Here is a 14,488-nt window from a genome sequence, read left to right on the forward strand (position 1 = left end):
TCATGTGGACAAAGTCATGGCCATGAAACACTATGCCAGAACTCTTAGATTGCTCCCACTTCCATGGGCCTCATTCCCCAGCCCTGCCTGTCAGCTCCCTGCATAGTGCTCCAGCTTACCCCTGCTTGCACCTTTCATGTAGTCTCTACTCTTATCCCTATCACTGCAGCGCAGCTCAGAATCCTACAGCTTACAAGGTAAAACACAGGTCTCCCATCTAGCAGGCCACACCCCCTTTATCTAACCCTACCCACACTTCCCTAGACTCTCCCCAACCACACTTGATGCCCCATATGTGTGATTATGCTGCACACAAACCATCCTGGTGTTTATCTCACATAGTTTTCTCTCCCTCCTTAATCATTCCCATCAGTAATTACATCTGCTGTAACATAGCAGGTCTTTAAAACATCTCTCATTCACCTTATATTCCCTTCCAGTTATTTTTCCATTCTTTGCCTCTCTTCTCAAAACTCGCTGAAGAGTTGTCTACACTAGAAACCTCTGCTGCCTCTCCTCTGTTCTCCTGGACCCACTCCAGTCTGGCTTTCACTGCCTGCATCCCAAAGGAGCCTCTCTTCTGGAGGTTACTGAACACTGCCAAATCTGATGATTGAGTCTCAGTCCTCATCTGACCATGTCTCCCTTCTTACAACAGTTCCTCCACCTGGCCTCAGGATGCTACCCTATCTTCACTGGCCTCCTCCTCTTGCTTGCCCTCACCCCCTTACCTTCCTAAACTTAGACAGGGCATAGTCCAGGGACCTTTATTTAGTTCACAATCAGTCCTAATTGATCTCATCCAATCTAATGGCTTATAGATGAAAGACTTGAAATTCATGTTTCCAGGCCCAGGCTTTTTCTGACCTCTGGACTTCTATGTCCAAGAGCCTGTCTGGACCCTTGGATATCTAACAGGGCTTAACATGTCCGTAACTGCACTCAGGATTTTTGCGAAAACTTTTTCTCCTGCTGTCTTCTCCAACTCAATGATAGGCAATTGAACCCATCATGTTCTTAGGTCAAATACCTAGGGGCAGGGGGTGTCATCCTTGACTCCTTTCTTTCATGTCATATCAACCCATCAACAAATCCTGCTGTCCGAAATCATCCCTCCCCTGATTTGCTGCATTGTCCTCTCAACTGCCTTCACTGCTCCTACCTTTACTAACCACCCCCGCCCCAGATTCTATTCTATCCTCCACTCCGCAGCCAGAGCAACCTTTAAACTTTAAGTCACATTATTGTCACATCTCAATTGGATCATACTTCACTCCTACTTAAAACCACTCAAAGACCCTCTTTGACCTACAAAATAACAGCCAACTGCTCTTCCTGGTACTACCTAGCATGGCCTACAAGGCCTTCCACTATCTGACCCTCTCCCCTCCCCACTGCCTCTCTGATTATGCCTCCTCCCTATCTTCCCCTTCCTTACACTGCTCTTGTTGTCCCCTCCATGCCATGCATGTCGGTGCATTTGTTGTTCCTCTCACCTGTTCAACCTTCTCCACATAGCAGTGCTCATGTCCTCACTTCCCTCAGATATTTGCTAAGGCATCTGTCTCCAGCACATTCACTGTCTCTTACTCTGAATGTTTCTTCATAACAATTGTGTCCCAACTGACATGTATTTGTTCACTGCACAGGAGAATGCACCCTCCTTGCAGGCAGGCTCTACTCTGCCCACTGCAGGATCTCAGCACCTAGAACAGTGCCTGGCACACTGATGCAGCAGCAAGGTGACGTCCTCTGTGATACTCACACCCTAATCCCAGTCTGTGACTGTGGGTGTGCTACTTTAAATGGCAAGGGAGACTCTGCAGACATGATTAAGGTTATTGACTTTGCCGTGCTCTGGCCCTGGGCCCAGCACCGTGCTTGCCCTGTTGGTCTAGTAAACCTTGGGTGCCTCCTGGTCACAACATCTGAAAAGATAGCTAGCCTACACTTAGCACCCCCTCCCTACCTGGCCTTAATTCAGCATTTAGCATACATTCAGCAACGTATCCTCCACATCAGCCCTGTGACGTGGGATCCATTATTAACTCCACTTTGAGATTAGGAAACTGAGTCGCAGGCAGGTTCAGAAATTCTTCTGTAGCCACACAGCAAGTGTGCAGCAACAGGGATCAGAGCAGCCTGACTGCGCTCTGTCAAAGTGATACCTGGCGCTATCCCTATACACTTGACAGGGGTCCTAAAACAGGAACCAATTCGATTGCACAGCGATGGCCCAATTTTTTTGTTTGTTAAAACTGAAAATGATCTGGTCCTGGATTTAATTTATTTTTAGGTTTGCTTTTTGATCTTGAAATGAACTGTTAAATAAATACAAATAAAATAGAGTTTTCAATGAACCGCTAAAGCTTGTTTCCTAGCATATCTTTCTTTTCCTCACATGATCGCTTCTCTATAATATTTTATTTCATAGGACATATTTTGTGTTTGATTTTATTCAAGCAGTGGTAGACACACTATCTTTAGAACGGTGTTATCTGAGTTCTAGATTAGGACGTTCTTTTGTTTCTGATGTATAGATTTCCACCCCCATTCTTTCCCTTTAGACTGCACCCGACATATCAGGACATTCTGGAGAAGGCCCTACAATGGAGAACACTGACCCAGGCCCCGACCCCCGATACAGATCCTGATTCTCCCACTTTCCATGAAATTTAGACCCAATTCCCTATGCTCTTCAGCCTGAACTCTTTTCATCTACAAAAGGAGTTTTTTTATAGTAGAAAATTAAATAGTACATTTTTTGAAATGGCCTTCTACAAATTGAGATATACCCACATAAATACTGTTAATTACTGTTGCTACCAACAGAGTTCTATAAGATTTCTTTTCACTTTTGATTCTAATATTTTCCTCTGAAATTTCACACCAATTAAAATATGTATGTTATGCAATTGCACCTTTGTAAAAATCCAAAAGCCCACATTCTCCTTCTCCCCTTGAACCAAGCCAGTGACTCATCTTGGAGCTGATCGCCAGACCGGGTCGGCTGGGTTGGCACTGGCCGACTGTCCTTCTAAGCTTTGCTTAGCTCACTGCCTGTTGGCATGCTAAAAGTTTCCTCTCTAAAGCATATAATTTGGAAGTATTTTTTTTTCGGTACCTTAAAAAAATGTTGAGTATTACCCTGTAGCGAGGTCCTAGTCACCTAAAATTTTTGCTATATGGGAGAACTACCTTTCTGATCTCTGGCCATCCCTGGGGCCTCCACTTAGATGTCCCACTACCTGCAGGTGTCCTAACTGCTTAGGTGATGCTTCCATGTGTTTTTATAATTGTTACAATGGCCGTTTGTCCTGGGCCTCATGAACCTGCAGCTACAGTGCAGGAAGAACTTGCCAACTGTGACACAAGAGAGAACTTGCCATTTAAAAAGACACTGTAAGTACTTGAATGATTCAGAGAGAACGTACTTTCTGCTCCAGTTAAAAGAAAAGAACCGTCCTTGAGAGAGTGTATGAGAAAGCTCTCTTCATGAAACCAAAGGTCCAGGTTAGCATACTTATATAGACAGATAAAGAATAACTTTATCTGTTCGTGTTCATAAGTTACTTCTACAAGAATCTGATTTTAATTGCTAATTATAAAACATGGTTTCTAAAGTATATTTAAATAGTAGCTCCCATGGAATAAAATGTTAATGCAGTTTTTCTTTTCCAATAGATAAACCCTTAAAATATATTTAATACAAATAAATGAATGGAAACAGATTTTACCTTATTATTAAGTTGATAATCCTCAAATTTATCTTATAATTATCACTGGTCAGTCAAGTCCAATGAAGTGTGATTTTTCAAATGATAATAAATTAATTCCAGTTTAAATTTAATATTATGTATTTGAACATTACATTGATTCAAGTATCGTTTCTGTGCTACTTTTTCGATACCGTGTACTTCTGATTACTGGTTTTGTTAAAATAATTATAATGCTTCAAATAATACCACATCTCTAAACATGACATAGCATAAGGCTGACAGTCAAATAAGGCCTCTGTCCCATTATATGTTTGACTCATGCTCTGTTATATAACTTAAAACCAATAAAAGAATTATAAAGGCTATTGAAAATGAGCTGCTGGTGACTCTGATCAAATAGGGAGAAGCAAAAGAAATAATACTTGTATATTTTCAAAGCAATTTCACATTAATTATCTTATATAGTCACCAAATATATTTTACTTATCACATTTATAAATTTTCTGATTGCCAAATCCACATACTTGTCACAAACACTGACTATATGCACAAAAGCTCACATTTGCCTCTTTCCTTTTGCTCCCTGACTGGTCTTCTGTAACCCTGTTTACCCTCCACCAGTTGTCTGGTTTCTTTCATACATTTGCAGGAGTCAGTATTTCTCTTGTCCCGAAATGTTCAAATTTAGGGCCTTGCATGCATCCCCTTTCATCTTTCTCTGAAACCCAATCAAACAAATTCTTTCTTTAGGGGGAAACGACAGAGCTTACCACCACTCTTTTTCCCCCCTAATCTCAGAACAGAAAACTCTCTCTACCCCAATGCAGAGAATGCCTTCCAGAATTACGTTCCCCTCCTCTATAGATTGGTCTGACTCAGACCTGCCCAGCAAGCTCTGGGCAGCAATCACTAAGGAGTGCTAAGGAAGAAATCCTAGCAGTTCCTGGCTGGCTTAGCTCTCCCTCCCTCTTACCTTCCCAGACTATAAGACTGGGCTAATGGTGCTTAGCTCCTAAGGTTCCTCTTAGGATTTACCTAAAACAGATAACATAGCAATACGTGCTCCATATTGCAATAGCTATTATTTTGTCAAGATTTTAAGCCAAATGAGTGTTATGAAAGTTTCTTTGCAATTTAACAAAGTCATTCTTAAGTACATTTAGAGTAATAAGCAAGTGAGAGGAACCTTGTATAAGAAGGCTCCTTGTATAAGAAGGAAAATCAATAGAAACTTGTGCTCCCAGATGTTAAAATGGCTTTTGCGGCTTGCCAGACTTTTTGAAACCTACCTTTCCACTTTGCTAGAGACCCTACTTCACTGAATGCCAACTGGACACACAGGGTCATGAGTTAAAAGCACTCAGGGAACCTTATGTAAAGTCCACTTACAGGAATATCTTCTAATAGAAATGGTCTCAAATACTTAAAACAGTTAAAGCCAAATATGTTCGTTATAGGAAAATTTATAACAGCATAATCAGAAAGAATGTAAACACCCCAAATTAGAGAAGTAGCAGATGATGAAGCATTCATGCACTGTAATAATATTCATCCATTTTTAAATCATATATTTTAAAGAAACTGTAATAACAAAAAAAGCATGAAAAAAGCACAGTATGAAACTGAAGGTGCAATATGATCCCAAATGTATAAAAATATGCATAGAAGCAAATGGAAGAAGACACCAAAATATAAAAGATGATTGTTTCTGTGTGGTGGAATTAAGGACATTTTCTTTTTTTATGTGATATTCTGTGTCTCCTAGATTTTCTGCAGTTAGTAGGCATTGTTTTAGGATGGACTGTTGAGCATATATCTAAAATTCAAAACTTCTCCCACGGCTAATTCTCTAGGGAGGTTGAAGGGTCTTATACCACTTGTTCAGTGTTAGCTTCTGGAAAATAACAATTATGTCTCTGTTTTGAAGTTGACCTCAGAAAGCCACCAAATTAAATAAGAAATAAAGCATAGCTGCATCTAATGGCTAACCTCCATATATGCACATTACTTCATATTTCAGACTTGCAGCCACCAGGGAGTGTAGAAACTTCATGCCTACAGAATGCAAATTCATGATAATATATTCGACCAAAATCTTAAAAAGAAAATGTTTCCAATCCTAGCATATTCCTCACCTCTGAAATATTGCTAAATAGATGCAGTATGTCAGTAAACATACTAACTACCTAATGTATTAACTTGGAAATCTGAGTACTGTGTATGAGTTCAGTTACAAAGTTTTCATTCAGGGGAACACCAGGAACATCACAGTTTATAGGATTTTACAGCTGGGAGAGACTTTGGAAAGGAAAAGTTTCATTGAACAGATAAGGAAATTGAAGGCAGAATAGGAGAGCTGTCAAGTCAAGATGATCAGCAAGGCAAGAATAACAACGAATGCCCTGTCCCAAGGGAGTACTCTGGCTGAAAGGGCTGCAGCACAGGCATGTCCTGTGCTTGTCAGCATGCACGTGCTGCCCCCCTCACAGTGCTGAGGGATGGGCATGTCCCTGGCTGACCTGGATTACAGTCCCAGTGTGGGCATTTACCAGCCATGGCACTTGGGGATGGTCACAGTCTCTCTCTTCTGTAGAGACCTGGAAAGATCAGAAGAGCAGAAAATGTCCACAGGACAGAGAATGTCATGTATTTGGGAGGGTCCTCCTTACTGGCCAGAGAGAAGGGGTCTCTGGGGGGTAGGAGAGCCACTGTGTGCTCAAGATCCGTCCATGATTTACGTGAGTGTGGAGTACACTATGGAACTTTAGAACTGATTTTTACAGAACAAGTGGTTGGCAACTTTTGTCATGAAATTTAATTTCTTAATTATACTCCATCAACTTCAAGTTATAATCCTTTTGATTAGCCAGAACAATTTTAGGGAGGAGAGGAGGAACATCAGTACCTATAAGAACATTTGCCTGGAATGTTGGTTATCCCTAGTTTGATGAAAACAAAACAAAACAAAAAAGGATCATAATCAGTACGCCAATACTAAAGGTCAGTGTGAAAGAGCTTAAAGGAATCGATAATGCCTGATGCCCAAGTGTGTCTTGCAGATCTTCAGATACGTGTAGTTCCTAGTATCTGCACCTGCATTCAGGTGGCCGCTGTTCAAGGCCTTTGGCTCAGGCCAGGACCACTGCAACTCCTTGTCAATGCCACATAGTATGGATTTGGCTTTCAAGGCAATTCCTTTGCATAATGGAACCAAGGAGGGCAACCAAAACATTGAACAGTCTTGTCTAACAATCAGTAAGTGTCCTTCATGCATGTGAACTCAGGAATCTTGCTTTAACCTGAGTAGGAGAGAACACAGCTGACTCTGAAACCACCTCTGCTTCCATTTCTGAAAACATAATCTGCCTCTTTCCTCTGACTCACTTCAGAGACCCCACACGTGGCACAGTCCTGCTCAAAATGAGAGCGTGGGGTAGGGCAAGGACTCTATTTATTTACAACAAATGGAAGGGCAGGGGACTGCAAAGATGCAAGTGAGGGCTTGCTGATGTACTAGTCAACAAAGTTTCTTAAAGGCACTTGTGCACCAAACCCATAAAATAAAAGCATAAATGGTAACTCACCCAAAGTGACTGGCTAAGTTCATGGAAATACAAAAGAGAAGGAGGTTTTTTATCATGATAAAGCTAGAAAACATTCCATTGTCCATTCCCAATGAGAATAATAGTTGAAGCAGATGAATCTGTAAGAATAACTGTTCCTTTCTCCAACTTGATCTTGAAGCTGAAAGGTACACAAAGGGGGAAAACATATAACATGAATGTTTTTGTGTCACAGTTCCTGAAATCAAATCATACGGCCAGCATGCACAATTTACAAAGAAAGGAACCTGGCCGTCCTTCCCCAGCACAGCTCCACATGGGCTTGTTAGCTATGTCAACTGGGCAGTAAGTTGGGGCATGAAAAGGAGTTACAATATGGCTCAATTTCCACTTTTACTCAGAGTGCAGACTCATTCTAATTTTTTTTACACGTTTCAAATACTATGTTTTACTTTTCAGCATATTACCAAATGACCCATTACTCCTATTATTAGAATAAATGTTTGAAGTTATCTGATTAACTGTTTTTTGCATCTGTCAAATCCACAAGTGGAATCATTTTACCTTTCTGAAATATTTGCCACGCGTTCAAAGCCAGCAAGCTAGTCCTTATTCCGCAAGGTGCTGAGAGAAAGTATGTGGAAAGAGGGGAAAAAAGGCACATTTAAGAAACAAATCTACAGGATCACGATAATATAAGAACTGCTTATAAGAGAGGGTTGCCACTTTCTCAGCATTCTGTCCCCATAACTAAATAACTTAATAATCACTGCATTTGGGGAAGTCTCTCATCTCTGTGCTGGGCCCTAATTAATGCATTTGAAGTCCAGGCAGGCACAGTCCCTGGGCTCTGCAACTAACCTTAGCTAAGGCACATATTTCTCAATATGCGCATAACGCAAATAGGTGCACACGACAGAGGAACACCGCGTGTTCACAAGGAACATTTTCCCAAGGAGACCCCAGGCAAACTCCGGAATTGGGAAACATACAACAGGTACTTCCACCTCAGAAGCTAAAGCCCTCATGTCAAGAAGGGCAGGATGCCATGCGGTGGTCGCCTGGGCGCGTCCTGGGGCTTGTCGCCTGACCCGGGCCGTACTCTGGGCGGCGAGCACTCGGCGCTGCATGCGGGAAGCCGAGGCGGCGCCTCCTACTGCCCTCAGCCCTCAGCCAGGACCCGCAAAGAGAGGCTCCGCTCCCACCGCCCCCTGAACACAAAGCGGGGGCTTGCGGGCACAGGTGGGCGCGGGGGCGGCATTGCGGAGCCGCAGCCTGGCCAACCTGGCGCCGGCGGCCGGGCAGCGTCGGCCTCCCACCCTGTCCGCAGCAGCGCGCCCAGCGCCTCCCGCTCGCCGACCCTTCCCCTCTCGCTTCTGGCCCTCTCACACCTCCACTGCTCCAGCCTCAGGTCTGAGCCTCCTCCGCGAGGAGCGCGCTGTGCAGCTGCGGCTCCGAGACCCCCGGCCTCGAGCAGCCCGCCCAACCCACCCGCGACACCCCCGCAGAGTCCGCGCCCACCCCGCAAGCAGCGCCGGGACGCCGCGCGCCTCAGAGCCACGGGGCTGGCGAGGCCCTCCAAGTGGGCGATTTCGCCTCTCCGGCTCCAGGGACGGCGGCGGCGGGCGTCCCCACACCCCAAGTCCTACCAGCGGGCCCGCGCGCGGTGAGCCCCGGTGCCCCGTCCGGCCGGGCTATACCGCTCAGGCCCGCCCCAGCCCTCCCGCGTTGGCTTTGCCCCCGCAGTCACCGGGGGAAAGTTTGCGCTCCCGGCCGCCCGCGGCGCCCCGCCTGCTCTCCACCTCCCCTCCCCGGCCATGCAGTTCGCGGCTCCAGAGCCCCGAGGGGAGGGGTGCGCGCCGCGCTGGGGCCGCCCTTCCTCTCACCGTCGCCCGCATCTTCTTACCCCACTGCCAGGGAAGCGAGCCGTCGGCGAGGGTGCATCGTCCTCCTCCTCCTCCGCCTGCTCTCGCCCGGCTGGCAGGCGCGGAAGGCCGGTGCGGCGTCACCGCCCCATGCTGCCAGCGCGAACTTGCCCAGTTCTCCCCGGCCGAGCGGATCCGCCGCCCCGCGCTCCCGCCGCCGCCCTGCGGCTTCGCTCTGCGCCGCGCCCGAGGCCGCGCGCTGCCCCGCTGCAGATCCCCCCGCGCCCCCAGTGCACTCGCGCGCTCGCTCTCACCTCTCCTGAGCGCCACATGTCGTCTCTGGGTTTGAGGAACGTTCCTCTGCAGAGGCGCTCCGGTAGAGGCCGCCAGACTCTCACCAAATGCGCCCTCCGGCCGGCTCAGCAGAGGGGGAGGGCTCAGGGCCCGCGCTTGGCCTGGTTTGGGATAGGCCATATATCTGAAGTTTCTTGAAGGCCTTCAGGAGCATATTTGGAGCCTCCTGTAATAACCACTGGTTTCCCTTTTTTACAGCAAAGGTGGAGGGGGACTGTCAGCAAAGCGGTAGCCAGAGGCCGTTGCTCCGAGTTTTTCTCTTTAGGTCCAAATCTGAGTACCTCCCTAACCTGGTGTTCCTCCTCAGTCCTCACACTCCTTCATGCCCTCATCTCCTATTCTCTTAAGGAAGAAACTCCTTTACGAGGCTTTTTTTTTTTTTTTACCTGTAATTCATTGCTACGGGAGGGAAAGAGCAAAACTGGATTAGATTAGAATTAAACCCATACCTAATCGCAATATACATTGTTGTTTTTTTGTTTTTGTTTTTGTTTTTTTCTGTAGTGTTATTTATTGACAAGAAACGGTGTGTCGATAGCAAGGGCATGTGGGTCTGAAAACCTGAGAGCAGCTCCGGGGTTAAGCGGGCGGAAGCTCCCCCAAGGAGCGCTCCTGGGACCAGGACATGGGTGCCCTGCACTGCCGCTGGTACCCATGCACACGTAGGTTTCAGGACTGGGATTGTGGGGTTATGTCTGTCTCTGTCTCGGTGGTGCAGATCCTGAGAGGGGGCACTAACGACAACCGTAAGGAAATAGGGTCCCCTTCAAGCGGCACAAACAAGATGGATGCAAAAGCAAGCACAGACCTTAATTTTCCAGATTGCAGCATCTTGTTTCCTCAGGAGGTGGATGCCTCTTGACTATGAAAACATCCGAGAGAAAATGATCAAGATTTAAAGTTAAACCACCAAGGAAATGATGAGACTTATATTATCGTTCCACAGCTTTTGTGACGCTGCATTGTTAATAGTCACTTTTAACAGAATAATTGTGAGAAAAGGCAAATCTCTAACTCTGCTCGGGAAAGGATCTTTAATCTTTCAGGGTGTGAAGTTACTTTATTCTTCAGTTGTGCCTAATACCATGTATTTCAAATCTAAGTTACCTGCTGGTACTTTTGCACATTTCAAAAATTCTGGGATTCTTCAAAAATGGGTAATTGTAAATATATTTCTGAATAGGACATAAAAAATGTATGAATATCACAAATATACAGGAGGTGTTACTCTGGATATACATTTAGCCACAGTATTAAATAATTCTGATTTTAGTGGTTCTGATGAAATATAAATTAGATAAGATGTTCATCTGAAAGGCATTTCTTTTTTTTTTTTTTTAAAGATTTTATTTATTTATTTGACAGAGAGAGAGAGCACAAGCAGGGGAGTGGCAGGCAGAGGGAGAGGGAGAAGCAGGCTCCCCGCAGAGCAGGGGGAGCCTAATGTGGGACTCGATCCCAGGACCCTGGGATCATGACCTGAGCTGAAGGCAGTCGCTTAACCAACTGAGCCACCCAGGCGCCCGTGGCATTTCTGATTCTAAACTGGTTAACTTAAACACATACATTTCTTCATTTTCTAATTTTTCAAAAGACCAATCACTGAGATAGGCTTGTTGACAGTCAAAATCATTAAATTAAAAACAATCAGAATCAACTTAATATAATTTTCAGCTTTTAGGTGTTAGAATTCTAGATTTAGATATACCAGTGACAGCTACTTTTCTCTCAGGATTAAACAGCATAAGGCAAATGAAAGAGTTCAAATAACTAGTGAATTTAAAGCTTTCCAGATTATGAAACAAAGTTATTCAGAAATTTTTGCAAAAAAAGAAAATGTGGACAAGTCAGAGATTACTTTTGGATTAGTGAGAGGTATGGACATTAAATCTCCACAACAATACCTTATCAGGGTATCATTGACAAATAATGAAATATCCACTGTAAGTGAATTTATGTTCTTTTGATGAATTAATTTTAAACTTTCCATGTTTGGGGTACGTTTTCTATCAATTTAATTTCAGTGCATATTATTGAACATATGGAAATTATCTTAAATAAAATCTAATCTTTAAAATTGTATTTAAGCATGTGGCTTAGATACTTACCTCCTCCATGTGATGAAATGATAACCCAGTCTTTCTTCTTAATTTTTATGAACATATAACAGAGCCTTAGGTTAGGTGGGCCTGAGGGGATAGTGAAATAGTGACATATCAAAATTATATAGAAACTCATACGTAGAAGAATATTTATTACCATTTTAATAGTGTTTGTTTGTTTTGATATAGAATTCAATGTTTGCCCTGAGAAATAACAGTCTATCAGCTGAATTCCCATTTGTTCCATTAACATTTTCCCTTTTATTGAATGACATAAAGCAAAATAGTTACAGTTCTGGAAAGCAGTAGAGGGCACCCCAGTTCCACATAACCTCGGGGTTAACCAGTCTCAATAAGAATTTAGTTTCCAGTGTGAGAGACTAAAATAGCTGAACTTGGGGAAACTGGGCAATGGGTGGACCACTTGCCCCAGTAACACCCACTCTGTACCATCCAAAACAGAGACCAAGAAGGGAGGCTCTGTTTATGTGGGTAGGTGTGGTAGAAATGGCTAAAACCCAGAGCCAGTGTCACTATGAGGAAGCAGAACTTGACAAGTTGAGTGGAGGATGTCCTAAACCAAGAGCCTACTTGTATAGAATAAGGCAATTTTGTGGGACTGTAGGTAATTTTGTATTTATGAAGAATCAGGGTAAAGAAAGCAACAGGTAAGATGAAGCAGATATACAAGGGCCAGGTACAAGAAGACAGGAAATGTGGAGAAGGAGTTAACTTCCTCCTGCAAACAAGAAGGAGCTACTGAATAGTTTTGTTGTTCAGGGGAAAGACATGATTCTAGAAGAGATTCACGCTGGCAACTGTATAGAGAAAGAGTGTTGGGAGGAAGCAAATCCAGGCTAAAAGCAGGTAAGAACATTGCAGTGCCAGTCCATGGCAGGAATTTAATAAATATTTGAGTTATTTCATTAATGGAATAATAAACCGATTGATTCTCAGGTATTCATAGCAGATTTTTAAGTGTTTTGCCAAACAGAAACAAAAGAGTCTTGATTGTTAAGAAAACAGAAAGGTCATGTCTGACTAGAAGAAGGAAAATTCCGAGGGAAAGATGGCACTTGATCTGGACTCTGAAAAAGTATTTGGACAGAAAATATCAGAAAAAGCAAAAGAAAGAGTAGGAACAAGGGTAGAAGGTACAGGGTGCGCTATGTAATAAACGATCCATTCATAGAAAGCACACTCTATTTTTAATTCATCATTTATTTTATTTATTTATTTATTTATTTATTTATTTATTTATTATCTTTAAATATGGAACACTTCATGAATTTGTGTGTCATCGTTGGGTAGGGGCCATGCTAATCTTCTCTGTACCATTCCAATTTTAGTATATGTGTTGCCGAATCGAGCAGTCACCTTATTTAAATTAGAACTCTCATGGAAGGCTACATATAGACTATGACCATGTTTTAATTAGCCAGTACTATTTTAAAATAAATCAGAGACAACAATTAAAAACCAGGTTTCACATAAATAAATGAATAAGTAAGCAAAGGAATGAGTAAGTAAATACTCTAGATTTCTGACTTTTCTTAAAAGAGAAAAAAATTGAAAGTAGATTTAGCAATAATAAGCATACATTCCCATCCTCTCACCCTACCCCGCTCCACTTATGTTGGAAATGGGCTTCTTAGAACAGTGTAGTCTATTTATTTTTACACTTAGCCTGACCCCTTCACTTATATTACTTGGCAAATGGAAGCAATTGAGGTTTTTAAAAAGATTTACAATTTTTTATTCTGATTTCATATTTCCCTGTATTACTGGCTTGTTAGTTATATCTATTTTATTTTGTTTTTACTAGTTGTTCAAGAGTTTAGAATAGATACCTTTAAAGTATTACATAGTCTACCTTTAAGTAACATTATACTACTTCAGGTATGGTATATGAATCTTACAATATACTTCTATTCTTTTTTCTGTCCTATTTGCTGTTGTTGTCACGCATTACTTCTGCATAGGTTAATTGTTACTCAATTGTCTTTTACATTAACAATGAATTATCTTTTTTTTAATTGTGGTAAAATATGCATAATATAAAATTTACATTTAACCCTGTTTAAGTGTACAATTCTGTGGCATTAAGTTCACTCATGTTGTTGTGCAACAATCATCGCTATCCATCTCCAGAACTTTTTCATCATCCCCAGCTGAAACTCTATTAAAAAACTCTCCCTACCCCCAGTTCCTGGTAACTACTGCTCTACTTCCTGTAGATTTGACCATTCTAGGTACCTCATATCAGTGGAATCATATAATAATTCTCCCTTTGTGTCTGCCTCATATCAGTGGAATCATATAATAATTCTCTCTTTGTGTCTGCCTTGTTTTACTTATCATAATGTTTCCAAGGTTCATACATGTTGTAGCATGTAATTAGTATTTCATTCCTTTTTAAGGCAAAATAACATTCCATTGTATACATATAGCCAAAATTTGTTTATGCATTCATGTGTCCATGGACATTTGGATTGTTTCCACCTTTGAACTACTATGAATAATGTTGCTATGAACATTGGTATACAAATACCTGTTTAAGACCCTGCTTTCAATTCTTTTCTGTGCATACCCAGAAGTAGAATTTTTGGATCATAGGGTAATTATATGTTTAATTTTCTGAGGAGCCGGCCTACTGTTTTCCACAATGACTGCAGCATTCTGCATTCCTAAGAGCAAGAGTTCCAATTTCTCCACATCCTCAACAATACCTATTTTCTCAATGCAATATATGTTAAGAAAAAAAAGAAGAAGAAGAAGGTAGCAGGAGGGGAAGAATGAAGCGGGGGAAATCAGAGGGGTAGACGAACCATGAGAGACGATGGACTCTGAAAAACAAACTGAGGGTTCTAGAAGGGAGGGGGGTG

At 42.7% G+C, this 14,488-nt stretch overlaps 1 protein-coding gene and 1 non-coding gene across 5 annotated transcripts in view; both read right to left on the reverse strand.

Annotated features, from left to right (window-relative positions):
- Positions 1-9,772, reverse strand: part of GABRA5 (gamma-aminobutyric acid type A receptor subunit alpha5) — an 87,944-nt gene extending 78,172 nt beyond the window's left edge. Inside the window, exons 1-3 of one of the 4 annotated variants that reach the window (XM_006728252.3) lie at positions 9,462-9,772; positions 7,847-7,906; positions 7,304-7,463 (exon numbers count right to left, since the gene is read on the reverse strand). In XM_006728252.3, the coding sequence (XP_006728315.2) occupies positions 7,304-7,463; positions 7,847-7,906; positions 9,462-9,621 (380 nt within the window). In that variant the 5' untranslated portion in view covers positions 9,622-9,772. Of the gene's footprint in view, positions 1-7,303; positions 7,464-7,846; positions 7,907-8,931; positions 9,011-9,032; positions 9,123-9,188; positions 9,385-9,461 lie in introns of those variants that run through there. The other 3 variants (XM_031039629.2, XM_031039646.2, XM_031039634.2) reach the window with 3 other exon arrangements.
- A 3,097-nt stretch (positions 9,773-12,869) lies between these two features.
- LOC115944441 (U6 spliceosomal RNA) lies at positions 12,870-12,980 on the reverse strand. Its single transcript, XR_004078996.1, has one exon. It is a non-coding gene; the product is annotated as a U6 spliceosomal RNA (small nuclear RNA).
- Between the last annotated feature and the right edge of the window lie 1,508 nt (positions 12,981-14,488).

This window comes from Leptonychotes weddellii, chromosome 9 (genome assembly GCF_054177405.1).
Source record: "Leptonychotes weddellii isolate Sample4059 chromosome 9, ASM5417740v2, whole genome shotgun sequence".
Classification (NCBI taxonomy): Eukaryota; Metazoa; Chordata; class Mammalia; order Carnivora; family Phocidae; genus Leptonychotes; species Leptonychotes weddellii.